We start from the raw sequence: 27,136 nt of genomic DNA, 5'->3' as shown, positions 1-27,136 counted from the left end.
CACTGTAAGAATTTCACCCCCTTGAACACACTTTTCCTCCAAGCTCCAAATTTCTAACACTGCAGAGAGCAAGATGCTGAAAATGATGCTCAACGAGAACCCTTAGCATTCCCTGGTTCACTTTGCATCCTGTTCCTTGTCTTTGGAGGCTTCAACTGTGCTTCCAAATGCCTGACTGAACTTTTACCCCATACATGCTCGACTATAAGTCGATCTCATGTATAAGTCGAGGGCAGGTTTTGGGGCCACAATTATGGATTTTGATACGACCTGTGGATAAGTCGAGGGTGAAACCTAGGGGCATGTAACAAAGGATCTGAAAGATGAAACAAAGGAAAATTATGCCAAAAAGATTCAAAATTCCAGCAGGTATAACAGTTTATAAAAGCTGGATAGATGAGAAAGTAGAGGGAGGTCATTACTTCCAGGACAGATTACGCACTTGCCTTTCACCAGTTCCTTTATTTATAAACGTACAGTATTTACACTGATGCGTGGATAAGTCGACTCGGGTTTTTTGGGTCAATATTTTGACTAAAATTTCTAGACTTATACATGAGTATATATAGTAGGTTAGAACAATGCTAGAAATTTGGGGATGAAAAGAAACTTTAATTATATTATTGCAATATCCTTACTGAGATGTGCAATGTCCTCATTCTGCCTCCTCCTGTAATCATTTCTTGAAGTTTTCAAGCCGTTTCCAACTTACGGCAACCCTAAGGCCAACTTATCATGGAGTTTTCTGGGGCTGAGAGAGTGTGACTCACTCAAGGTCTCCCAGTGTGTTTCCATGGCTGAGAGGTGAATTGAATCCTGGTCTCCAGGGTCATAGGCCATACTCTTCAATATTTCACAGGTGAAAACCAGGACACATGTGGCCAAGTAGCACCAGAGTGTAGTCAAGATAGGAAACATTTTTAATGAGAAAGAACCCACAAGCTAAGAGAGGCTACAGCAATTTGCTTTTGCCAGAGTCTCTTGGGAAAGTCAAGTTTCCCCTCTCCTGTCACCGGCAGATTTGAGTGCAAACGACTTTTGTACTTTGAACAAACTTTTCAATCACTGAAAGATGAGGAGAAGAGGGGAAAGGGAGGAGGAGAGAGAAATTGGGACATAAGTAGTTGAAAAAGTGGGATGACAGATGATTAATCTGGACTATCTTTGTCAGATTGGGAGAGTTAGAGGGCATTTGTAAATACCTTCAAGTATTTCAACATGGCTGTTATATTACAATACCTCTTAACTTTCTCTTCCCCAGGCTGAACATATCCAGCCCCCCTAAGCCACTCTTCATAGGGCTTGGGGTTTCCAGAACGTTCAGTTTGGTCGTCCTCCTTTGGACATGCTCCAGCTTGTCAACGTCCTTCTTGGATTGTAGTGACCAGAAATGGAAACAATATTCCAGGTAAAGTAGTATTTTCTTCCTCCTCCTTTCAAAATTACCATTCTCTCTGTTGTTATTCCAAAGATTGTACAGCTGTTTGCATTATGCACAGCCAAAAGAAGTCCCGGATATGCACTGTACCCACAAAGTACCCACAAAGCTTTCTTTGTGGGCCTGAGACCCCATACCCTCCATCTATCCCAATTTGGCAGGGATAGTTGGATTTAATCCTCTGCCATCCCACTTTCTCATCTGCTTTTACAATATCCTAGTTTCTTTCTTCTCTTCCCCCTTTGTCCACAGCTTACTTCAGATGCTGCAAATTGAGTTCAAAATGCAAAAATAGTTTACACTCAATGAGAGAAGGAAGAGGAGAGGAGGAGAGAATCTTGCTCTTCTTCCCATTAGGCTCAGACAAAAACAAACTGCTACATCTTCTCCCTGCTTGTGTGTTCTTAGACCACTTTGCCGTCTTGACCACACTTTGGTGTTGCCTGGCCACACGTGGCCTGATTTTCATCTGTGAAATGTGTGTGTGTGGGGGGCTGTCCTTTTGTGTTTCTCTTGCTCTTTCCAAGTTTGGTAATGGGGACACCGGCAGGGAGAATTTCACACCGTGGTTTGTGACTTCATCACTTCCTTGGACCTCTCCTGGTTCTCTCCCCACAACAAAGAGAGGAAGTTCTCAAAACCACAGCTATTGCAAAAGTCTTTCTCTCTCCCCCGTCCCGCTTGGGTTGGCCATCATACCACCAGCTCTTAAGTGTTGCTTCAGAACTGTTGCCCACTTTTGAAACTGGGATGTACAGTATGTGTGTGTAATCTGACCAGTTCATGACGTGGTCCTTTATTGCAGTATCCTTGCCCATTGCTGTGTTGCAAGCCAGCCGCACTGAGTCCTCTGAAGCCTCTCATTCACTGTCCCTGGGTGAACCCCTTAGTGTCCTCTCCTAGATAAACAAAGGGCTACTACCTGAATGTTAGCGGACTGCTGACCAAGCTGGGTGGAGGATTTGGGGACTTGTAGTTTACAAAAAGAAAATTTCCCCACACACTATGTATGTGTCTTCAGGTCGAACTATGGTGACTCCATGAATTTCACAGGGTTTTCTTAGAGGAGGAATCCTCAGAGGTGGTTTGGCCAGTTCTTTCCTCTGAAACACAGCACCTGGTATGTGTTAGCGGTCTTCCATCCAAGTACTCTGGTTGCTACTTATTCTTGGGGTTAAAGGGTAGGCTGAGGGGGCGGGGCAACTGGCACCTCTTGTACTGCATGTGGCCTTCAAATCTACCCTACATCTCTGCCAACTCATTTTCTTCTGCTCTTTCTGACACCCCTTTTTCTGAGGTCTCCCTTCCTCCTCCCATTTTTTCTAATAAATCTTTTATTACTTAATTTTAACCCCCCCCCCCATTGTAACACCCTTCCCTTTCCCTCTTTCTGCCATCTCTCTTTTTTGACACATCTTTCCTCTTTCTAAACCCACCTAACACCTTTTCTCATTCTAAGAGGTCCTCCCTCATGCTTTCTCTCTCCCCCCACAAAATTTCCTCTTTCTTCCTAATACTCCCTTTTTCCAACACATTCTTTCCCCCTCCCTCCCTCCCTTCCTTCCTTCTTGTACCCTGTTTATCCATTCCACTCTTTCTACTGACCCTTTCTCCACTCTCTGTATCACCTCTCTTCTCTTTTCACCCTTTTCTCTCTTTCTAGCCTCCCCTTCCCTCCTCTTTTTTCACATCCTTCCTTGCCTCTCTCACACACCACACAATTTTAACACTTCGATAGCACATTAACTGCTGCGCTTGCATCCTAAAGTCACCTGGGGTTTGTAGTGTTGTGAGATAATTTTGAATTCTCTGCCAGAAAGCTCCATGGCTCTAATCCTAACTAGACTAAATCCATGGACTTTAGGGGCCTGGATTTCCAAAATCCCAATCCAGCACACTCTTAACTGCTATACCATTTTTGGTTGGCCATGAAACCCATGGATCCTAGACCTGTCACACACACTCTCAACCTAATTTACATTGCTAGGTTTTTGTGAGGGTAAAATTGACATGCGTCTCAGTGTGTGTGTGTGATAGAAAGAAAATTTCTGCTATATCATTAAAGCCACTTTAACTGACCTAGTTCCATCCTATGGAATCCTGAGCCTGGTAATATAGAGAGGGTGTTTACGATTCTCAGCCAGGAATCTCTAGTGCTTCCCCAAACTACACATCCCAAGATACCAGAGGATGCAGCAGTGACAGTGAAAAGGAAGTCATATTGCTATAATTGTACAGTATGAAAGAGATTCTGCTCCGTTTTCCTAGTAGAGTGCCAGTTCAGCTAGTAAAGTGCAGCTAGTAGAGTGTCAAGTGGAACAACAAACCATTCCTAACAGAGGTAAAATCTGATCTCTTAAATCTCACTACCCAATTCCACACTGATTTACCACATACTCTCCAACATTTCACAGATGAAAACTGGGACTGCTATGTCCAAGAAACATCAGGGTACGGTCAAGATGGCAAAAGTTATTAAGGAGGAAGAAGACACAAGCTAAGAGAGGCTGCATCAGTTTGCTTTTGCCTGAACCTTCTGGGAAGGGCGAGATTCCCACCTCTCCTCCCTGCAAAGTTAACTGAGTGCAACTATATTTGGACTCAATTTGCAGCAATGAAAGTAAGCTGAGGGCAAAGGTGGGAGGAGAAGAGAGCAACCAGGACATTTTAAAAGCAGCTGAAATATAGTGGGCTGGTAGAGGATTAATTGTGAGTGGGAAAGTTGGAGTATATGGACAACCAACTTCTCCTAGACATGTTCTAGGATGTATTCACATAATCTGGGATTGCACAGGCAAAAGAGGGAGGAAGGAGGTCTATGGGTAAGAATCAAAGGACATTTTTCAGTGGACTGTTGGCAAGCCCAAAGCTGTTTGCATGGGGAGAACAGGAAAGAGCAGGGAGAGGGGGAGGTGGGGAGGCTCAGAGGCCAGCAGCTACCTTTGTGACCCCTTGAGGAATGTGGGTCTGGCAGCCAAGATTTAATCAGAGACTGGACAGCTTTGTGCTCCCTTCCCTTACTGTGCAGGGACTTGCCTTCTGTTTTGTTGCATTAGTTTCTGTGTACTTGCATATAAACCCCCCAAACATTTCATAGATGAAAACCAGGAGATATCTGGACAAAGCAACAACAGAGTGTGGTCACAATGGCAAAAGTTATGAATGAGGAAGAACAGGCAAGCAAGGCGAGGCCTGAACGGTTTGTTTTTGCCTGAGCCAACTGGGAAAGGGAAAATTCTGTCCCATCCTCTCTTGTGTCTCTGCTGAGTTAATGAAGAGAGATTTATTTTTCCACTTTGAACTCAGACAAAGGGGGAAAGTGGGCGAAGGAAAGAAAACATGAACATTGTAAAACCAGCGTGTCCTGGTATTTATCTATGAAATGCTGCCTTGGATCCCATTTTAGGAGAGAAAGTCAGAACATAAATCCAATAAACAAACAAACATTGACTGGTATGAAGTTGGCACACGACACAACAAACAACATACTGCAGAATTAATATAGTGTGACACTGCGTTAACTGCCACGGCTCCGTTCTGTGGAGTTGTAAGATTTGTAATTTGTTGTGGCTGAAGAGTTCTTTGACAGAAGCTACATATCTCACAAAACTACAATTCCCAGAATTTCATAGCACTAAACCATGGCAGCTAAAGCGGTGTCAAGTTGCATTCATTCTGCAGTGTAGATGCAGCTTAGGACATGAACAGATTGTAAGAAATCTACAGTACTTACACATTAGGATGTTTGGGTTTTTTTTTACTGTAAAACCTGTTCATCAGTGGAATGGACTGTTTTGGAGGGTGGTCGACTCTTTTTCTTTGGAAATCTTTAAACACAGTTGCATGGCCATCTTTCGGGAGTGCTTCCGTTGTGTATTCCTGCATGGCCCCTGTGCTGCTTCAGAAAGTGATCTGAAATCTGTATTCTGGACTCTCTACCATTCTGATGCTGTCATCCCAAGCAAGCCTCTTTTTTCTGGACTTCAGTTTTCCCATCCATACAATGAGAAGAAGCCAGGGAACAACCTGGCTTTGATCTAATTCCAGGGCAATACATATTTGAAAAAGATCTCTGTACTTGTGAGAGGAGTGGCATGGGGAGAGAGGCAAGACCCAGTTATTATAAGATGCTGCTTTGTCATCTCTGGAGCTATCCACTTGCCTTCTGACAGGCGATGGCTAGCAACTGACTTGGACTGCTATGCTTTCAAGCAAAGAAGCTTTAAAACACGAGAGAGACAAGGTCTGCCTCAGAACAGCAATCTCTCAGTATGCTTGCATTTGAACACAATGTGCCAAGCAAATTAATCCCCTGTTTCTTTTTCTCTTACACCCGCCCCATCTCCCTGTGGCTGGGAATCCCAAGGTTTGAGTAGGTAGATCTGTCTAGGTGAAGGACGTGCGGGCAAGTGACCCTCCAGGCCTTGCAAATATGGAAGATTTATGGAGGTGGTGGTGGGATTCAGAGGAGCATGTTTTCTTTAAAAGAAAAAAAGAAGTCTGCATTACTCTTGCAAGTAGAGATGTGAGCAAAGAGTTCAGCGCAATGAGATGGAGGGAGGGAGAAGGAAGGAGGGGAGCGAGAGGGTTGTGTGAACGCTGGTGGGCGATTGCTAGGTGTGCAGGTGGGTGGGTGCAGGAACATTTCTGTTTATGCCATGTGTGTCTTCGTCTTGTGTGTGTGTATGTGGGTGTGCATGCCAGAGACAGGCATCCTCCTGCCCATGTGTTTTCTGCAGATCAGCAGCAACCCCCTCCCCTTCAACATTTCGCAAAGGAAAACCAGGATATATGAGGCCTAGCAACCTCAGAATATGGTCAAGGTGGCTAAAAGTTATGAATGAGGGAGAAAAGACAAGCTAAGGGATTCTGCAATAGTTTGCTTTTGCCTGAGCTGACTGGGAAGGGCAAGATTCTGCCCCCTCCTCTCCACTGCTAGGTTAATTGAATGCAAAGTAGAGTCAGCTCTCCTTATCCACAGATTTTGTTATCCATGGATTCAAGCATCCACGGCTTGAAAATATTTAAAAAAGTATAAATTCCAAATAGCAAAGCTTGATTTCCCATTTTATACATATAAGGGACACCATTTTGCTATGCCATTATATTTAAAAGGACTTCAGCATCCACAGATTTTGTTATCCACAGGGGATCTTGGAACCAAACCCCAGTGGATAACAAGGACCTACTTTGCAGCAATTAAGCTGAGGACAAAGGGGAGAAATGGGAGGAGGAGAGAGAAACAGGAACATTTTAGAAGCAGCTGAAAAAGTGGGACAACAGAGGATTAATCAGGACTGTCCCTGCCAAACTGGGATACTTGGAGGGTATGCAACCCCCATTCCAACCTGATTGCATACAAGTTGATTTTGGAAGCTATGTAGTGTCAGGCCCAGTTGGGCTTTGGATGGGAGACCACCAAGGAATTCCTGAAACCCAAAATGGGTTTTAATCCCAATTTGCCTGCAGTGTAATTTTGATGTTTAAATTGCATACACATGTGCGCTTGGGTAAGGGGGCCTACCCCCATATGGGTCTCCCTGGGTTTCCTCCTCTGATACCTGTCCTACCAAATGTGTAGGACAGGTATCAGAGGAGAAGGGTGAAGACCTTGCTGCGTGCGCTCCTCTTAAAATCATGTCACAAGCAATGAACCAACAGCGCTGGCACAGCTGGTCTTTCGGATGTTTGTGTTTGGCTCTGAAATAAAACAACTTCCTCTCTTTCCACATTGAGTTGGTACGCACTTGCCAGAACTGGGCAGCTGCAGCATCCACCTGCCCAGGCGGGCATGTGCCTTCTTGGCACGGGATGCAGAAATACACTGTCTTCTCCCAGATTGTGGGCTGGGCAGGGGAGATGGCTCTTGCATCTTTTTAAAGGTGAAGATGTTTTATTATGGCTATAGTTTTCATGGAACGCAGGCCCCAATTCACCCGCTCTGCTGGCTTCTCTTGGCAGTTGGTGGACAACTCTTTCTCTCTGTGTTTAGCTGCCAAGTCTTTGAGTCTCCAGTTCCCAACATTCCCCACATGCCTCGGACTCACCATTTTCTGACATTCCCCACATGCTTTGAGCTGCCATTTTCTTACATTCTCCTTGTCCTTTCAAGCCACCATTTTTGATGTTTCCCCTATACTTCAGAGCTGCTGTTTTCTGACATTACCATGTGCCTTGGAGCCACCAGTTAAAAACCCTTTTGTTGTTATTGTTAACTGCCCTTGAGTCAATCTCAATCCATGGCGACCCTGTGACATCTCCAAGACCTCCTGCTCCACTGCTCTGCTTAGTTTCTGTACATTCCTATCCGTGACCTCCTTACTAAGAGTCCATCCATCTACCATGCACCCTTCCTCTCTTTCTACTTCCCTCCGTCTTTCCTAGCATTATTATTTCTTCCAGCGAGTTGTGCCTTCTCATGATGTGTCCAAATTACGACAGCCTACATTTTGTCATTTTGGCTTCCAGGGAGATTTATGGCTTGATCTGCACTAGGATACACTTGCTTGTCTTCTTAGCTGTCCATGGCATACTCAGCACTCTTCTCCAACACCACATCTCAAATGAATTGATTTTCTTCCTATCTTGTTTCTTAACTATCCAGCTCTCACATCCATTCATGGCAATACGAAGTACAATGGCTTGTATGATTCTAACTTTTGTGCTGAGTTGTATATCTTTGCATTTTAGGATCTTTTCTAGTTCTTTCATAGCCCCCCTCCCCATTCTTGCTCTTCTTCTGATTTTCTGGCTGCAATCCCCATTTCTATCAATGTTAAATCCCAGGTATGTGAACGCTTTTATTATTTCTGTTTATTCATTGTCTAGGTTGAATTTATGTAGATTCTCCATGGTCATTATTTTTGTTTTCTTTATGTTCAACCGTAAGCCTTGCTTTTGCACTTTCTTCCTTGATCTTCCTTAGTAGTTGTTCTAGGTCTGGAAGGTTTTCTGCTAGTATTATGGTGTCATCTGCATATCTTAGACTGTTGATACTCCTTTCTCCTATTTTCACTCCTCCTTCTTCTATGTCCAATTATCTTACAATGTGTTCTGCATATAAGTTGAACAGATAGGGTGATAAGATGCAGGCTTGTCTGACCTCTTTGCTTATTGGGAACCATTTCGTTCCTCCATGCTCTGTTCTGTTAGTAGCCTCTTGTCCTGAGTACAGATTCCTCATCAGGATTATCAGATGTGTTGTTACTCCCATGTCTTTAAGGGCATTCCATAGCCTTCCATGATCTATGTAGTCAAAGGCTTTGCTATAGTCCATAAAACACATGCTGATTTTCTTTTGGAATTCTCTGGTGTGCTCCATTAGCCATCGTGTGTTTGCAATGTGGTCTCTAGTGCCTCTTCCTTTCCTGAACCCCGCTTGGACCTCTGGGATTTCTCTCTCCATGTATGGTTGGGATCTATGTTGCAGAATTTTGAGCAGAATTTTGCTCGCGTGGGAGAGTAATGCTATGGTCCTATAATTGTTGCAGTCTTTTGTGTCTCCTTTTTAATGGATGGGGATGTATATTGATCATTTCCAATCTGTTGGCAGTTGTTTTGTTTTCCACATCATATTTGTTTTCCGTAAAAACCTTGCACCTAAGATAATAAACATAAGCATCTTAATAAGGCAAACTGAAATAAACAGAAGCTACCATATTGTAGCATAATGCTGCCAAGCCAGGGGGGCATAGTGGTTTGAGCGGTGGACTCTAGAAACCAGGGTTCAAATCCCTGCTTGGCCACGAAACCCACTGGGTGACCTTGTACAAGTCACACGCTCCCAGCCTCAGCAATAGCAAACCTCATCTGAACAAATCTTTCCAAGAAAACCCCATGATAGGTTCGCCTTAGGGTTCCTTAAATCAGAAACGGCTTGAAGGCACACAACAACAACAACAACAACAACAACAACAACAACAAACCATAATACTACTCGGTAAAGCCTTGAAAACAACCTTTTAGATGCTGATATTTTCCTCACAATCTAGGGCTTGTTTTGCACAGGATCATATGTTGCCCGAAGCAGAATTTTATAATCAAAGAAGGCAGCATCAGTTTGGGATTGGAGGAGGAGGAGGGCAGTGCACTCTGCATGCTCTTAGACACTGTTTTCAAACATGAAGATATTGGTATATCCCAGTGGTCTTATAAGCAGATGGATTTGGGGAGTAGTGGAGGAAGAGGGGCTGGGAGCACAGCTATAATTTCAAGTGGTGCACCTGCTCTCAGCCAAGCATGGCTTGAACCACTGCGGAGGTGGTGGAACTGTGCATTTGTGGGCGTGAGAGCATGCGTGGGCGGACAGTCTAGTTCCTGCCTCTTCAAAAAGCACAGTTTGACCAAAGGATGCTTACTGAGGAAGGAGGGGAACAGTCATTTTTTGTCAAAACTAGGTGGGGGGAAAGATGAGGTCTGCTTTGCAGAATACAGCCTCTCTCTTTCTCTTGTCTATTTTACTGGTAACATCTGAACAAGATTTTAGGGGTTCAACCTAGAGGAAGGATCACAGAGGACTCTCCTTACTTGACCACACTTGGGGTGTGAAAGACATTCCCATTCCTGACATGTATTAATTATTGTTGTAGCTTGGTGGGGGCAATTGGCTAACACATTGTAAACCAATGTGAAGTCGAAGTCGAAGCCGGCATCCATAGTTTTTTGTGAGTTTTTCAAGCTATGTGGCCATGTTCTAGAAGAGCTTATTCCTGACATTTCACCAGCATATTGATGCCAGCCACAGATGCTGGCGAAACGTCAGGAATAATCTCTTCTAGAACATGGCCACACAGCCCAACCCCCCCCCCCCAAAAAAAAACTACATTGTAAACTGCTTAGACTAGAGAGTGCTCAGCACTATAAAGTAAGTGCTATTGCAACTGTGATTGTGATTGCTGTTGTTGTTACAGTTAGCCCTCTGACTCTGCAGATTCTGTATCCACAGATTCAATTTTCCATGGCTTGACAATATTCCCAAAAAATAATTTCCAAAAAGCAAATGTTGTTTTTGCCACTTTATTCTTTGTAGTTTGCAACGTCTGTATTCAAGCAAGGGCCTGCCGGTGTTAGTAAGTAGGGAAGTCGAAAGAGTGACCATTGCGCATTAGCACCGAGGAGTATTGGGCACCAGTGTGTATCAGAGACTTCCAATGGGCATCAGGGCATTGACTAGGCAGTCCTGAAGGCATTTGTGGAGCATGGAGAACACTCCCTGATACACATTTTCACAATTCACCAGAAGGGTTTTGTAGCATCTTTGTGCTGTATAAAGTTAAACGACATAGACCATCATATACAAATGCAGCCATGACTATTATATTAATTGATGTCCTACCTTTCCCCAGTTTGGGATCCTAGGTAGCTTACAGCACTTAGAAGAAAAGTAGTTTAAAAATTATCAGGATGGAAGAGTTAAAAGGTAACAAAATCATCACAACATTTGAAAGCGGAAAGAAAAAAAGGAGAACCAGTTCAGCCCTTCTTAAAGGGAGTTCCAGAGCCTGGGAGCAGCCATAGAGAAAATTGTCTCCCATGTTCCCACCAGATGGTATCTGTGGGACAGAGGTGGGACAGAGACAAGGGCTTTCCCAGAAGATCTCACAACATGGGCCGGCTCATAGGGGAAAGTATGGTCCTTCAAATAATCTGGGCCTAAAATATATGGGGCTTTATACATCGCCATAAACACTTTGAATTCTGTCTGGAAACAGCCAGCCAGCCAGAGAAGCTGTTGTAACAAGGGAGTTGGGTATGCCCTGTAGAATGTAAAACTATCAAATCCGGAACCTAAAATGATCTGAAGGTACCACTGTCTTGAGGGAGCCAGCTGCCAAGAAGACCTTGTGGCCTTAGAGTCACTGTAAGTCACCCTGATCTAAGTACGGACTTGGTGGGTTTCCCTGCTTCTGCTTAAGAATGAGAGTGCGCCTTTAAAACCAGAAAGGTCTGGTTTTAAGTGTCACACATTTCTCATGCGCAGGAATATGTGAACATCACATTAACCTGATCTGAACTTCCTGCACTCTGCCAAGAACTCAGCTTTTTTATTTTTAAATGAAAAAAGAAATTATTTCTGTCCACTCAGTACCTCCTTCTTAGCAGTTTTGGTCCCAGCAGAAAGTCTTTTCAGGTTAATTCACTTGAAAAGCTGTGGGATCCTTCCTGGCCCCTGGAGGAAATTGTGCAAGTTTTTTAAAGGAGGAGGAAATTCATACTCATGGGAGCAGCGAAATCGATTTCGTGGCAGTCAGCCTACCGAACTCCCTGCCACAACATTGCCTTCTCTGCTGTGGCACCCCTTAGAGGCCTGATTGACTCCTAGAATTGAGAAAATACTAGGATACAAATAAATATTAAATACATATTATTATTAGTAGTAGTAGTAATAATAATGGATCAAAATAACTCAGTAACGAAAAATGACCCTAATTGGGGCATACCTCATTATCTAATGATATGGATTCCTAGATTATTGGACAGAATGTGAATAACTGATGGTTCACAACTGCAATCAGTAACATCTGGTAGACTTGAAACTAATAATAATAATAATAATAATAATAATACTTTCCAAACCTGGTAACCACAAGGAACAGTAAGATTTTACTCTTTAAACACTGTAACTAGTGATAAGAATGGATGACTTTGAAAAAGTAATTTCCCCAACAATTGGTAGATTGCTCAGCTAGAGTCTGCCCTGAAAGGCAACATGAACCCACTATGTGTGTGTCTGTCCGCATGTGTGTATGTATACGTCTTTCAGCTTCATGAGGACTTGAAGCACAGTTTAATGCACATATGGCAAATCACACTTTCTCAATCACAGGGGAAGGCAATGGCAAAACTTCCAATGAACAAATCTTGCCAAGAAAACCCCATGATAGGTTAGCCTTAGGATCGGCGCAAACTGGAAACAACTTGAAGGCACACAATAAAAACAACAACAGAAGCAGCAGCAGCAAACCTAAGAAATTGTTGTTCTCTAGAATCTAACAAATCACACATCAAGGCATGATTATCTTTAAAACTTTTGTATGAAATGATTTTGTACTATTTTTAAAATATAGTGATTTTTATTTGTTTTACATTTTTATTATGATTGTTTAAATTGATTCTGCCTGGGAGCCACTCTGGGAGGGAGGCAGAATACAAAAGAAATAAATGCCAGAGGGTGCCATCAGTCTCAGCTGCCTGAAAGACGCTTGCCCTGCAGATTTGGCTTTGGAGATAACAGGATGATTTTTATTATTTTTTAAATGTTACCCTTAGCCAGCACAGTTCTGGAGAGAAAATTGGTTGTTGTTGTTGTTTTCCTTGCAAGAAAGGCACTGAGTCAAAGGGATGGTGTGGCAGGCAGCACTCGGCTCCAAAGGACAGATGCTAGGTCCGAAAGGTGTCAGGGGAGAAGAAAACAGGTTGTGCTGCTTTGAGAGCAGCTAGAGGACAAGCCAGGTGGGAAATGATCCTCTTCCCACTTGAAGTGCCACTCCCAGGGGCTTTCCCAGGTTCCTTGCCATGACAGGGGTGTGCTCAGACTCTGGGATAATGTGCATCCCTGCAAGGTCAGGGTGCAGGTCTCCCAGCTGCCTGGGATTCTGCAAATGTTGGGGGGACTTGCTGAGTGGGATGATGGGGGCCAGGATGCTCCTTCCTGACCACCTTCGCCTCCTCATTTTTTAAAACCATGCCTTTCAGATCCATGTTTCTAGCCCTTAAGCTTTGCAAAGACACTTTTGGAATGTGTGTAGGCGAAGTAGCATTGCCGGCGTCCCTTGCACAATAGTGGAGTGACCGATGTGCCATGGTCCGATGCACAATGAATTATAGAATCATATCATCATAGAGTTGGAAGAGACCCCCCAAGGGCCATCCACTCCAACCCTATTCTGCCATGCAGGACGACACAATCCAAGCACTCCTTCTGACAGATGGCCATCCAGCTTCTCTTTCAAAAACTCCAAAGAAGGAGAGAACATCTTCCACTGTCAAGCAGCTCTTACTGTCAGGAAATTATCCCTGGTGTTGAGCTGGAATCTCTTTTCCTGTAGTTTGCATCCATTGCTCCATGTCCTATTCTCTGGAGCTACAGAAAAGTTTGCTCCAGGCTCAATATGAAATACCTCCAAATATTTAAACATAGATATCATGTCACCTCTTAACCTTCTCTTCTCCAAGCTAAACAGCCCCAGCTCCCTAAACTGCTCCTCATAGGGCTTAGTGGTTTGCAGACCTTTGAGTTGTCCTCCTCTGAACACACTGTGCATTGTCAACATCACTCTTTTAGTGTGGTGTCCAGAATTGGACACAGTATTGCATCTGAGACCTGGTCAAAGCAGAATAGAGTGGCACTGTTACTTCCCTTGATCTAGACACAATAGGTGTATTGATGCAGCCTAGAATTGCATTGGCTTTTTTAGTTGCCGCATCACGCTGTTGACTCATGTTCATCTTGTGGTCTACTAGGACTCCTAGATCCATTTCACATGTACAATGGGCACTAATTTTCATTGGGGTACTCCCCAATGAGCATCCAGACACCATCTAGGAAATGCCAGGGCATAACAGAAGTTCCTGATGTTCATCCAAAGTGCCCAATGCACATCAGATGTGCCTGAAGCACATTGGAGCTCTTGACCCTGATATGTATCTTCACAATTCATGAACAGGGTTTCTCTATGATTTAGCTAAACAATTGTAAAGTTATGCAACAAAGACTGCACATCTTGGCACACACACATACATATTTGACTTCCTCTCCAGCAACCTTTGGCTTTGCCCCTGGTAATCCTCCAACCCACAGGCCCCCGCTCTGTAGAAGACCAGCCCCAAGCATGTCCAGAGTACTTTTCCTTTGGCCGCTGCATCACAGCAGGCTTAGGGGGGCATAGGAAGCCAGAGGCCTCCCTGCAAAAGTTGAGAGAGGATATCCTGTGGTAAGAGAAAAGCAAAGAGGGGCCGACTGGAGCTATGGTTGCTGAGTTTCTTTTCCTCTTAGTAACCAGAGGCCTTGAGCAAACAGACGGTGGGCGGGAGATGCAGTGGCACACCAAGCCTGAAAGCATGTGTGCGTGCCTGGTGGGGGAGGAAGGCGATGGGAGCTGTTATGAGTGCTTCGTTTCTGAGAAATAAGATGCAAGGGTTTCCCTTGGCCAGCGCTGAGGAGGGGAGGTTTCGCACTCCACAGGTAGCTGAGGGTTTCCAATGCCACGACTGTCATTGCTTGGAGACACAGAAGACAACATGAACTCATTAACCCAACCACCCCCTCCACCATCACAATATAGTCTGCCCACCGTACAAAATGAAAGGGGTGCATGATCTCAACCCAGCATCACCACATCCTGCCGGTGAAACATTTGCAAAAGTTATGGGTTATTGCGAAGCCAGGAGCCTACCTCATAGGTGGGGAACCAGTGCCCCATTAGAGGTTGGACAGACTGCAACTCCCATCCCTCTTGACCTACACTCTGTGAGATCTGGAGAACTGATGGGACCTGGCGTCCCAAAGCAGCTGAGAGAAACGTTTTGCACCCGCTGACCTAGGTTACCTCCAGCAGCATCCTGTTTCATTTCTCATAAGCAAGGCACAACAGTAAGACTACTTCGCTGTTTGCTGCATCCCAGATGAAAACTCTGTGTGACATAGCAACCTCAGAGTCAGGTCAAGATACAAATGTTATTAATGAGGAAGACACAAGTTAGGAGAGGCTGCGGCAGTTTGCTTTTGCTTGAGCTTCCCTCTTCTCTCTTCTCCTCCCGGCTGAGTTGACCGAGTGCAAACTGTTTTTCCACTTTCAACTCAGTTTGCAGAAACTGAAGTAAACTGAGGAGGAAAGAGAAAGTGGGAGGAGGAGAGAGAAATGGGGACATTGTAAAAGTTGGCGGACAGTTGGCGGGTGCTATTGTACCTTCTTGTTTGCTAGTATTGAGACAGGCTGCGCCTAGTTTATGGAGTCACATTTTGAGATGAAAAGAAACCACATAAGAAAAGCATCAGTGAATCAGACCAATGTCTCCTCAAGTCCAGTATCCTCTTTTCCCACAGCTTATCTTCCTCCTTTTGCGGGTTGAAGACAGCAGCACTGTTTTGCCTGCACACATTCCAAACGTGTCTTTGCAAAAATTAAGGGCTAGAAACTTAGATGAAAAGGATGGTTTTTAAAAAGGAGGAAGCCATGGTGATCAGGAAAGTAGCACTCTGGCCACTGTCATCCCACTTAGCAACCACCACCCCCAATTCTTGCAGAGTCCCAGCTGTTTACCTGTATATAATTCTGTATTGAGCCATTTATGGTTTATAAAGGGAGCTTTCATAATGTGGAGAAGGGACAACTTTGGAAAGTCCAAGGACCATCTCTCTGGGACCCCTTTGGTTTTTTCACAGAAGACCAGTGACCAGTCTCTGTACTGTTCCAGACCTGACTGTAGTTCTAGGCCTCCTCAAGACATTGTTTGGTACTGAACGTGTAACTGTTACTGTTGTTGTGTGCATACAAGTCATTTCCAACTCATGGTGATCCTAAGACCCCAAGCTATATCATGGGATTTTCTTGGCAAGTTTCTTCAGAGGGGGTTTGTCAGTGCCATCTTCTGAGGCTGAGAGAGTGTGACTTGTTCAAGGTCACTCAATGGCGAGCCGGTAACTGCTATAAGAGAAGCTATATTGGTGGTAAATGATGCAGCAGGTGGTATACAGCAGAAGAATATCCCAGCCTTTTCACTGATAGGATCTTGCCAGGGGGTGTTGGCCATACTGGGCAACACTTCAGAGGGGAGTGTCACCCAGTGCATTGGTGGAAGGGGCTACCTTTGAGTCTGCTGGCCAGGTGGGTAAGGGAGTCTCCTCCTTTAGCCACCATCTCAGCCAGATCTGGAAAAGGCTGCTGAAGAGAGGAGGGGGGATTTAAAAAATGATCTTCACCATGTGTCAAATATACTTGGTGCATCACTGGGTCCAACATCCTGCCACAACCTGTGGTAGAACTGGGCCCCTAAACAACTGGTTCTACCCAGACTATTCCTATCTGGCAATCCAGTTCCACACCTTTGACTGGAACATCTGGGCTCTGCTGCACTGCTAAGGCAAGGCAAAGAAAGATGGATTCTTAAGGGTTATGTCTTGGGTACAGGCTATTTTTATGACTGTATCTCCCTCTATGAGCCTATTTGAGGTCTAAAATCTTTGGGAAAGGCCCTTCATTCTATACAAATACTTTCCAAGTCATGTTTGATGGGGACAAGGAGAGGGCCTTTTTGGTGGTTGCTCCCAGACTTTAGAATTCTCTCCCTAGTCAGGCCAGGGTGACTCCATCCTTGCTATTTTTCTGCCTGCAAACTAAAGCATGCTATTTGACCAGGATTTTAGAAACTGACTGTGACAATTTCAGCACAGTCAGTTTCTAAAAACAGCACAGCACAATTGTTTTTATATTGTCCTTTAATTAATTTTAAACGGTTCTAACTCTATAGAGTGTTCTATTGTTTGTCAATAATGTTCATATTTATATTTTTAACTCATGTTTTTCTGCAAGTTTTAATATTGAAATAATATTTAATATTGTAGTGCTTTTAATAATTTGTAAGCTTCCTTAGGGAGCTAGATGGTGTAGTGGTTTGAGTGCTGCTAGACTATGACTCTGGAGAGCAGGGCTCAAATCCCTGCTCAGCATTAGAAACTCACTGGTGGCCGCTGCACCTTTGCCCCTTTTCCACTGCTGCTGCGCACAGCTTTCCTCAGGAGGAAAGCAGCGCTGCAGTAGTGAGGTCTGGACAGCTGTGTCCATTCCTTTCCTTTGCTGTGGCAGCACAGTTCCCTTCAGGAGAAATGTGGCACTGTGGCAGTGAAGTCTGGACAGCCATGCCCAGCTCTCTCCTTCACTGCCACAGTGCAGTTCCCCACAGGAGGAAAGCGGCGCCACAGCAGCGAGGTACGGAGGGATGCAGTGGAGGCACCCGCTGTAGCCGTTCTCACCCCACTACATGAGGAAGGCCCAACTGGGTGTCACACCTCTTCTGGTGTGTCACCCCGTGCTGACACTAGTGACGCCACTGCTGCTGCTCCTGCTTTCTTTCCTCAGACAGAATGAGAGAAGAGGCTCTATGGGGAAGGTATGTCTCTGGGGAAGGAGCGGGAGGAGTATCTGGGGTCAATCCTTTGAAAGAGTCCTTTGCCTTGGAGTGGCTCCTGTAGTTGAAATCTCTCCCTTTCCCATCCATGCCAGTCTCCAGTCCAGAGCATGTGGCCTCTGAAAATCCCCTACATATGCACTGGCTGCACCCCTCTCTAACAGGACAAAGGATTTAAAGTCGTTCCTCAACAGGGAGAAACGCTTCCTTCTACAACTGGGACTTTTGGGAGCAGCAACCGAGCAGCTAACTGAGCAGCGACCAAGAGGCCTCTTGCGCACCCTGGCCTTTCCCACAAGGCCAGCAGGGGCACAGCCAGCTGCTCGGTTGCTGCTCCCAGAGTGATTCGGCGACCAATGTTGGCTGTTTTGAATTTGCAGTAGAACAGTAGATCTAATATCCACAGACTGGGGTGAGTGTGCTAGGATTGTCATCAAAGAAGAAAGGGAGCGGTGGTCCATAAAAGTTTGTGGACCACTGGTTAGACACTATGCTCCTATTGATGCAGCCTAGAATTGCATTGACATTTTTGGGGTTGCTGCATTGCACCATTTCCTCTTTTTCCAACATGTGTCCCCTTTCCTTTCCTGTGCCTTCTCAGATATATGGGGTTACAACTCACATCATCCCTAATCAGCATGGCCACAATGCAAATCATGGGGGGGGGGGGGGGGGACAAAAAACCATTCTACAGATGTTGAGACTTTGGCTGTAGTAGGCCCCTAAGGAGCTGCCATTTTAAATTTCCATCATGCTGCTAACAGAAAAAGAAATCTGTACATAACCCAAGAGGGAAGAAAACTCCAGTCAAATTCCGTTCAGGACTACCTGAATGATACACGAGATTTGGGGATGCGTGCGCGAGGGAAAAGAAGAACAAAAGAAAACATCACTTTCTGAGATGAGAATCTCCTTCAAGGTCTTGCAAGTTATTGCATAACCTGAACTCTGTCCCCTGGGAAAAGGGGCTGGGAAGAACCCAGAGCGTATGGCAAGGCCTCTTTATTGTGCCTGACACAGAGTTGCTGCACGCAAAAGGTTAGCCAGTCAACAGACTGAACATTTCTGGACAGGAGTGTCATATTGGGAAGAGAGGAGACTGAGAACAGATTAAGGAAAGTGTAGGAGACAGACACACATATTTTGAGGAGGGTGGGAATTGTGTGGGCCATCTCTGGCTCTTCTGTATTTGCCATTTCCCTCTATGAATACTACCGTTGTTGTTATTTGCCTTCAGTATATGGTAGTCCTATGAATGAGACCTCTCCAAGATCCCTGGTCATCCAAAGCTTTGCTCAGCTCTTGCAAACGCAGAGCAACCATGGCTTCCATGATGCAGCCAATCCGCCTGGATTGCAGTGCACTCTCCCTCTTTTTCTACTGCCTTCCACTTCCACCAGCAGTATCTCCTTTTCCAGTGAGCCATGTCATCTCATGATATGCCCAGAATACAACAGCCTAATTTTATAAAACGTACCTATTCAGCTGTGGGATTGGGATAGAATGTAATAGGATCCAATATATTCCTTGTGGCTTCTAGGAAGAATTCAGTCTAGATCTGCTCACACTCATTTATTTTTAGCAGGTCATAGCATCTGCAGCAGCATGCTCCTCCAGTACATTTCAAATTAGTCCATTTTATTCCTGTCACCTTTATTTGCTACCCAGTTTTCATCCATACATAGAAATCAGATGTTGTCTGGCTTATTTTTCAGTATTTGAAGGATAAATTTGTCTTCTCTGAAGATGCCAGCCACAGATGCTAGCAAAACATCAGAAATAAACTCTCCTAGAACATGGCCACAGAGCCCGAAAAACCCACAAAAAATATGGATGCCAGCCATGAAAGCTTTCGACTTCACAATAAATTTGTCCCTTGCAGTTCCAAAGGGCAAACATCTAATGTGCTTCAGCTACAGGAGGGTAGGTTTTTGTTGAACATTAAAAGAATCAACAGCCACAGCAGTTTGAAGAGGGTTCAAAGATATATGTTTTTGCTTGGATTTTGCAAACTCAGGATATCTTAGCTGATGAAATCTATCCATCTGTAATGCTGAGCCACATGCCTTCAACAGGCAAGGCAAACAGCAGCTGCCCCCAGAATCTCTTATCACATGCATGAACAGCAAAACAGAAAAGGAGAACACAGATAAGCCCCTCGGATCTATAAGTTTGGCCACAAAAATAGAAATCATGCAAAAAATGGAGGTGGTTTGTGAAAGAGAAATTTTGGAAGCAGCTTTAAAGTGGGCTCCAGGTGATTCAAAATGTTTCTGTTGACTTCTGTAAGGCTTTCCTTGAGAACCAGCATGGTGTAATAGTTTGAGTGTTGGATTATGATTCTGGAGACCCAAGTTTTGATTCCCAGCTTGGCCACGAAACTCACTGGGTGAGTCACACTTGGGCAAGTCACCCTCTCTCAGCCTCAAAGGAACGCAATGGCAAACCTCCTCTGAACAAATCTTCCCAACAAAACCTTATGATCTGCTTCCCTTAGGGTCACCATAAGTCAGAAACGACTTGCAGGCAAACAACAAGGCTTTCCTTACCTGGTTATTTCATTTCACGCGTGCACATTGTTAAATAGTGCCCTGTCTTTCCCCCACTATCAAGTTCCATTAAATATTAAGGCTGCAACGCAAGTGTGGCTCAAGCAATCTTTATTTTGTGTTTATTATTTTTAAACCATGTTTAAAAGTTTCTTTTTTTTTTAATACAGGTAACTTAAATGAGGTGGTAAAACAGGTCTACGCATCACACCCCTTTCCCCTTCCCAACACACTTTCACAACACGCATACAGGAGGTGTGTATTTTTTTCTTTTTGTAATGCTTTTGACTCTCCTTTCCGCTCTTATGTAGACTTTAAAAAAATAATAATCACAAACCAATTTCTTAAAAAAGAAAGAAAAAAAGGACCAACCGACTTCCCCCAAAATGAGAGGTTGCTGGGGGGGGGGGCGGGGGGAGAAATTGATATCTTGGGAGAATATACAGGCATACACACACGCCATACAAAAAAAAATAGCACATTTAAATACATAATAATTTTTAAAAAATTAAAAACCTTCTACAACATCACATACAAAGGAATTTCACATGGGGGAGACAACAGGAAGTGTAAGGACACAATTTGACCAGAGGAGGCGCAAATATCCTAACTCCCCGGTTGGCAAGAGACTACTATCAAGAAGTTCCATATTTTAAAAAAAGACACAGATGGATGCAGATTTTGGTAGCAGCTAGGGAGGGTGGAGAAGGTGTTGAGTGTGAGATGCTTGAAAAATACACCAAAGTCATGTTGTGGGATGGAGGTGGATCCTTGTTAACCTTGGCTAGGCATTATTCGTTCCTAAAATCACTTTACAGGTCTACCAAAATAGCCTTCTGCTGTCCTTGAGGTTATTCTAGGGCCAGATCTTCAGGTATTTGCAAGCTCCTCACGCCTTCCTTTCTATATGCATTAATTCACCAAAAAGATCAGTTGCAGATCAGTACCTGGGATTTTGCCCAGCCAAGGGGGTTCAAATCCCTTCAGTTACAAAATTATTTCAAACCATAGCCTAGCTACCATGACAGCTTGCGAGAAGCCCCTTTCTGGTTTGCAAAACTGGAGTAGTGGGTTTCAAGAAAAGTTCCTTCCTTCCAACACACTCTATTTATTTGTATGATTTTTAAAAACTGAGTGGCTGAAGTATTATGAAAAAGGACAAGCAACCCTCACCATAGTAAGACATACTTTTGATAGGTATATGAACATGCTTTTCTTAGCCATGATAACATTTTTATAGCAGTAGCTGGGGATTAGAAAACCGGTGTAAGACTTGGTATAATTTTCCGCAGGGTCATCTAGGTCAGTGGTTTCCAAACTTTGGTCCTCGGGGGACACCTGACTGAATGAAACTACGTGTGAAAGGGATCTAGGAGTTCAAGTAGACCATAGGTTGAATATGAGTCAACAGTGTGATGCGGCAGCTAACAAGGCCAATGCAATTTTAGGCTGCATCTAGATCAAGGGAAGTAATAGTGCCACTCTATTCTGCCTTGGTCAGGCCCCATGTCGAATATTGTGTCCAGTTCTGGGCACCACAATCCAAAAAGGACATTGAGAAACTGGAGCCATGTGTCCAAAGGAGGGCAACTAAAATGGTGAAGGGTCTGGAAACCATGTCCTATGAGGAATGACTTAGGGAGCTGGGGATGTTTAGCCTGGAGAAGAGAAGGTTAAGAGGTGATATGATAGCCCTGTTTAAATATTTGGAGGGATGTCATACTGCTGCTCCAGAGACTAGGACCCGGAGCAATGGAAGCAAGCTCCAGGAAAAGAGATTCCACCTGAACATTAGGAGGAACTTTCTGACAGTAAGGGCTGTTCGACAGTGGAAAAAACTCCCTCGAAGTGTAGTGGAGTCTCCTTCCTTGGAGGTCTTTAAACAGAAGCTAGATGGCCATCTGTTAGGGATGCTTTGATTTAGATTTCCTGCATGGCAGGGGATTAGACTGGATGACCCTAATGGTCTCTTCCAACTCTACGATTCTATTTTGGACTTCAACTCCCAGAAGCTCCTGCCAACTTAGTCAACATGAAAACCACCTGGAATCCAGAATCTGAGTGTCACTGATCTAGATCATAATGGGAATCCCGCATCTTGAAAAATGTTGGGCAGTAACTCCCACAATTTTTCACCACGGCTGGAGCTGCTGAAAGCTGTAATCCTCTTTTACGGATGAGAAAAGGCATGATTTACATTGGCACCTCACTAACAAAATGGGAATATGTATATGTATTTAAGAGGTTTTTCCCCCCAAGGTAGGTGGGTGGGAGAAGGAAGTTTCATGAAGCATGTTGAGGAAAATGACTGAAGCAGCTCTAAAAGGAAAACCAGACCAGAGTAGAACAACTAAACAGGGACATCAGATGCCCACATCCAGAGCTTCCTGGGCCATAGGTTTTTTTAACCAACATCCCTATTAGTCTGAGCTATCAGATCATGGTGGGCAGAGTTAACAGGATCTATCAAAGTGTGGCAAGGAGACAACTGCCACATGGCAAGGGAGGGAAGGAAGGATAGAAGGAAAGGAGGGAGGGAAGGGATAATGGAACAGGTGTGCAAAGAATTCCAGAGTGAGGCACTTTCTGTAGAAGTTAATTCTGCTCTTTATTCCCATCCTTTTGAAAAGCACACAGGTCAACCAAGTAGTGTTTAAACTCCCCCCCTCCCCTTTTGCTGGATGGAGAGACTCTGGTCCCATCCCTCCTGCCTATCAAGTCTCCATCAGCATGGATTTATGGAAAGAAATACAGAAATCAACATGGAGCCAAGACCTCATGATGTTGGGAAAGTTACAAGGCTAATTGTGAAAAACAGGCAAGGGGAAGCGGGCAAAGCTGGGAATTGGAGGGGAAAGGATGGGTTCTCCTAGCTACTGCAGAAGTAAATTTAAGGCTTGGAGGAAAATCCCACAAAGATGACACACTTAAAGAGGAACATAATGACCACCACAGCTGTCCGACTCTGGGCTTTTCAAGTGGCCACAACCCAGACACCAAAGCTGCACACCCTTCTCCCTAGAGATTTTAGCACATAGCATTTAAACATTCAACACCACTCAACCAGGGTGGGAAATCATGGGCTGGCCAGATTCTGTTGGACTCTATTTCCTACCAGTCACAGTCAGGGGCTGATGGGAGCTGGAGTCCATCCTCACCCAGAGGTGGCACAGGATTTTTACACTGTGGCTTTACCTGGTAACTCTCAGATTGCTCTTTTATTGGAAGATTTTTGAGGCACAGGCAACAAGTAAGGAAAACAAAAACCATTTCATTCTGTATTTTTCTGCTGAAAAATGTCTGGGCCAGATCACACTAAACTGTGCAGTTTCCATTCTTGGATGCCGGCTCTCTTCCTTGAACGGACATAAACACACAAACACACACAAACACACCTGTGGTTGCTAGGTTTGCAGCCAAGCAAAAAGGACAAGAACCAGAGTTCTATGGCCTATTGAAAACAAAACAAAAATTACTGGCTCAGATTTTTGTTTAAGTCTATAAATAATAATACAAAACACACCCAGATAGATCCAAGGAAGTGTTGCTAGATACTAATTTTTGTCTATTTTTTATTTTATTTAAAAAAAACCTCAAGGAATCAGAAAGGAGGCTAACCTGAAAGAGTTGGTCTCTACAAGAGAGGGTATTGTTTTGGACACATCCATGCGCATGCATGTGGACAGGCAGCCATTGATGCCACATGGTGAAAAGAGGTGGTTGAAGGAGCGGGTGTTTCTTGAGGCTGCCAGACGTTTTGAGGTGGTAAAAAAGGAGGGTGGCATTGCCCTACAGGGAAAACGCAGGACTATCATCTGGGGCACCCCAGTTAGAAAGAGAGCTGGGTGATCCCAGGATCAAGAGGAAGGACGTGAAGATATCACCTGGAAAGGATTGTACCACGACAGAAACAGCAAATGGGGAAATGTGATATACAGTATAATACCAGGGAGGTGGTCTAGGATGGAGCAGCTGCACAACTAGGATGTTGGAGACAACAGAAGGGACCTTAGATATAACAGGGAAGAACTCAGAGACCATGTAGCTCAGCCCTATTGCTCAAGGCAGGCTGAATGGGGTCTCAGTTTCTCTAGAAATTGCCATTTGTGGGGCGGGTGGCAGAGGGAAACCATTAACAGATCAACCAGTTTAATTCTCCCAGTCTAGCATACTCCAAATATCTTTCACAGGTGGTGTTTTTTTCCAACTTAAAAAAAGTTTATTATTTTAAAACAGCAAAACTTGGTAACCTCTCTAGCAAAACTTGGTAACCGCTTTAATGCACAGGTTCCTCTTGGAATATGTCACCATAACTGCATCAGAGACGTACAAATTCAAAGTAAGAGAGGATGCTGAAAGTTGAGCTTGTAGAGCATCCCTTCCCGATGCTACATCTCCCCACCTCTTCTCCCCCTCCAGTGCCATCCTTTCTCCCTCGAGTAAATTTTGGGGGAAATCCAAAATGTTTTATGAGCCTGTGTCACTTCGCCAACTTACACTTCCTATAAAGTGCACGTGGATTCTCCAGATGAAAAAAAAATGGAAAGAATTATCAGCAGGAGGAGGAGGAGGAGAGAAGGCTGAGGGGGACCTTTTTGGCTCAAGAGACTGAGATTGTGAGAAATGCTACATATCTGGGGGGGGGGGGAAGGAAGAGAAAGAGAGACAGATAGACACACGGACACTCACACACCCTCAAATCTATCTCTTGAAACCACCCACCCCATTCACCTCGGATCTGGGTCCCCCCAAAAACTTTCAGCCTGAAGAATGCACAGTGCTTCCCGTTAACGTAGAAGTCACCAAAAATGTTTTTAAAAAATTATTTTTTTAAAAAAGAGGAGAAAGCTTCAAGCATTTCTGTCTGCCTCCAGTTTTTCTTAAAAACGTACATCCTCACCGATTTCACAGGAAAGGAAGCAGCTTTTTGACACACCAGTATAGCCCCCCATCCCCAAGCCTTGCGCTCCCCTCCCAGCCTGAAAATAAACCAAAAATCAGGACACCAGGGGAGATTTCAAGTCCTCATCGTCCCTCCTAGTTCCACGTGTCTCAAGTCCACTTCGTGTCCCCCCCCCCCCGAGGTTCGTCTTCTCTTCCGCACGTCATCTAAGGCAGCTGTGTTTGAAGAATCCTCCTTCTTAAACCGCAAAAAAACCCACGCCCTCAAACCGCCAGTGTGTTTTTTCTTTTTAAATAAGAAGCGTTTATACCATCTTCCTTTCGAGTTCTCTTCCTGGGAAAGAAACTTTGCTGGCTCGCTCGATAGCAAACCCCCTCCCAGCTGTTTTCAGTTCTTAAAATAAAACCAGAGCAGAGTTTCAGGTGGGGAAAATAATACAAAATACTGTTCCAAAAAGGGTGTCTCATCCAACTAAATACATCCGAACAAGAGGTCCACTTGGAGAAATCCACAGCAACCAAGTCTTTTAGAATCAAGCACCCAGGGAGAAAAAAACACCCTCCTTTGCTCTCATGGACCAAAAAAAAAAGTATTATTACTAAACAGTCTTTTTCATACCCTTCCCCATCCTCCCCCCAATGCTTCTTCCCCCCCCACCCCAAAATCTGAGGTTCGCTATTTTTATGTTTTTATGCTACGACAAATTCTGATTTCATGTCCGCTTTGACTTCGGGCTTCCACACCGAGTCTTCGAAGTCCAGGTCAAGGCTGCCTTCACTGGAGACACTACTATCGCTGTTGGTCCGGCTAGATTTGCGGTTCGGTAGCCAGTGATACGGGGCCCTGGCGTCCCGTCGGGCTTTCCGGCGCAGCCGCTTCTGCTGCATCAGGAGCTGGAGGCGTTCCACCTTGCAGCGTGTGGCGCGGTTTTCCGTCTGTCGCAAGCGATCACCTGAAAAGCAGGAAGAGACCCAAATTTAAAGCGGTTTCAAGATTAAAATATTGAAAATACCCTAAAGAGGCATACCTCATTTAACAAAACCTTTCATGGTAAACATTCTTTCTATGAAAGCTTCTATGTCTTCCCAACCTCCATTTTCCTCTGCCTAGCCAAAGACTTTTCAGCAATATCATCACTGCAATGATGGGGAAGGACAGCTGGAGAAATAGACTTTCAGGGTTGGATTCCAGCAGTTTGTCTACATTTTACTAAGCCATTGTATATTTTTGATATCTATGGGGGGGTGTCCTGGCACCAAACTCCAGAGGACAGCAACTGTTGTTGTTGGTATGTGCCTTTAAGCCATTTCCGAGTTATGGTGACCCTAAGGTGAAGCTATCACAAGGTTTTCTTGGCAAGTTTTTTCAGAGGGGGTTTGCCATTACCATCCTCTGAGGCTGAGAGAGTGTCACTTGGCCAAGGTCATCCAATGGGTTTCCATGGCCAAGCCGGGTTATCAAGGACCCACTGGATGTCTGCGAGGGTCATTTGATCTGGTTGTTTCATTTCAAATATCCATATGGTTATAGCTGGCCTTCCACACCTATGTATTCTTCATCTGTGGGTTCAACTATCCATGGCTTAGAAACATTCTAATATATACAAATTCCAAAAAGCAAACCTTGATTTTGCTATTTTATATGAGGGACACCATTTTACTACCTTGTTGTATATAATGCAACTTGAGCATCCACGAATTTTGGTATTCAAAAAGGGAGGATCCTGGAACCAAACCTCAGTGGATACCAAGGGCCCACTGTAGTTTTTTACATTTGCTGTAACATGTTGAGCTGCTCTTCTTGTTTGCACTGAAGAAACCTCTCGTTATTCTTTCCATGTTATTTCTAAAGCTGGGGCCAAATCTACTTTTTAAACGGGAGGGAATCTGGGATTGCCAGCACAACAATATGAACAACCTCAGAGTCAAAACGAAATATTTTCTCAAAGGAGAGGAGGTATTTTTGGCCCTCTAGGTCATTTTTGGTGCAGGAGAGACCTTTTAAAAAAAGAGAAATAAACCAGAAGTTACTTTATCTCTTCCTTTTAAAATGCTAGTTTTGGGAGAAATAAAAGGAAGGCTATTCATGTTACTCCCAAGGCCTCTGGCTGGCCATGGTGAG

The 27,136-nt window shown here is 44.3% G+C and overlaps 2 protein-coding genes across 4 annotated transcripts in view; one reads left to right on the top strand and one right to left on the bottom strand.

Moving 5' to 3' along the window:
- Nucleotides 1-27,136, top strand: part of LOC149308408 (uncharacterized) — a 154,491-nt gene that overhangs the window by 61,522 nt on the left and 65,833 nt on the right. For all 3 annotated transcript variants that reach the window (XM_089535740.1, XM_089535741.1, XM_089535745.1), the window contains one exon: nt 1,262-1,408. The gene's annotated coding sequence lies outside the window, so the exon portion shown is untranslated. The remainder of the gene's footprint in view (nt 1-1,261; nt 1,409-27,136) is intronic.
- MIDN (midnolin) overlaps nt 25,669-27,136 on the bottom strand; it is a 36,645-nt gene continuing 35,177 nt past the window's right edge. Inside the window, exon 8 of the mRNA XM_089535739.1 lies at nt 25,669-25,967. Coding sequence (XP_089391865.1) covers nt 25,705-25,967 — 263 coding nt within the window. The 3' untranslated portion in view covers nt 25,669-25,704. The remainder of the gene's footprint in view (nt 25,968-27,136) is intronic.

Source organism: Sceloporus occidentalis, unplaced genomic scaffold (assembly GCF_023333645.1).
Source record: "Sceloporus occidentalis isolate IW3139 unplaced genomic scaffold, rSceOcc1.0.p SCAF_8, whole genome shotgun sequence".
Lineage (NCBI taxonomy): Eukaryota > Metazoa > Chordata > Lepidosauria > Squamata > Phrynosomatidae > Sceloporus > Sceloporus occidentalis.
This window is presented reverse-complemented; position numbering and strand designations above follow the sequence as displayed.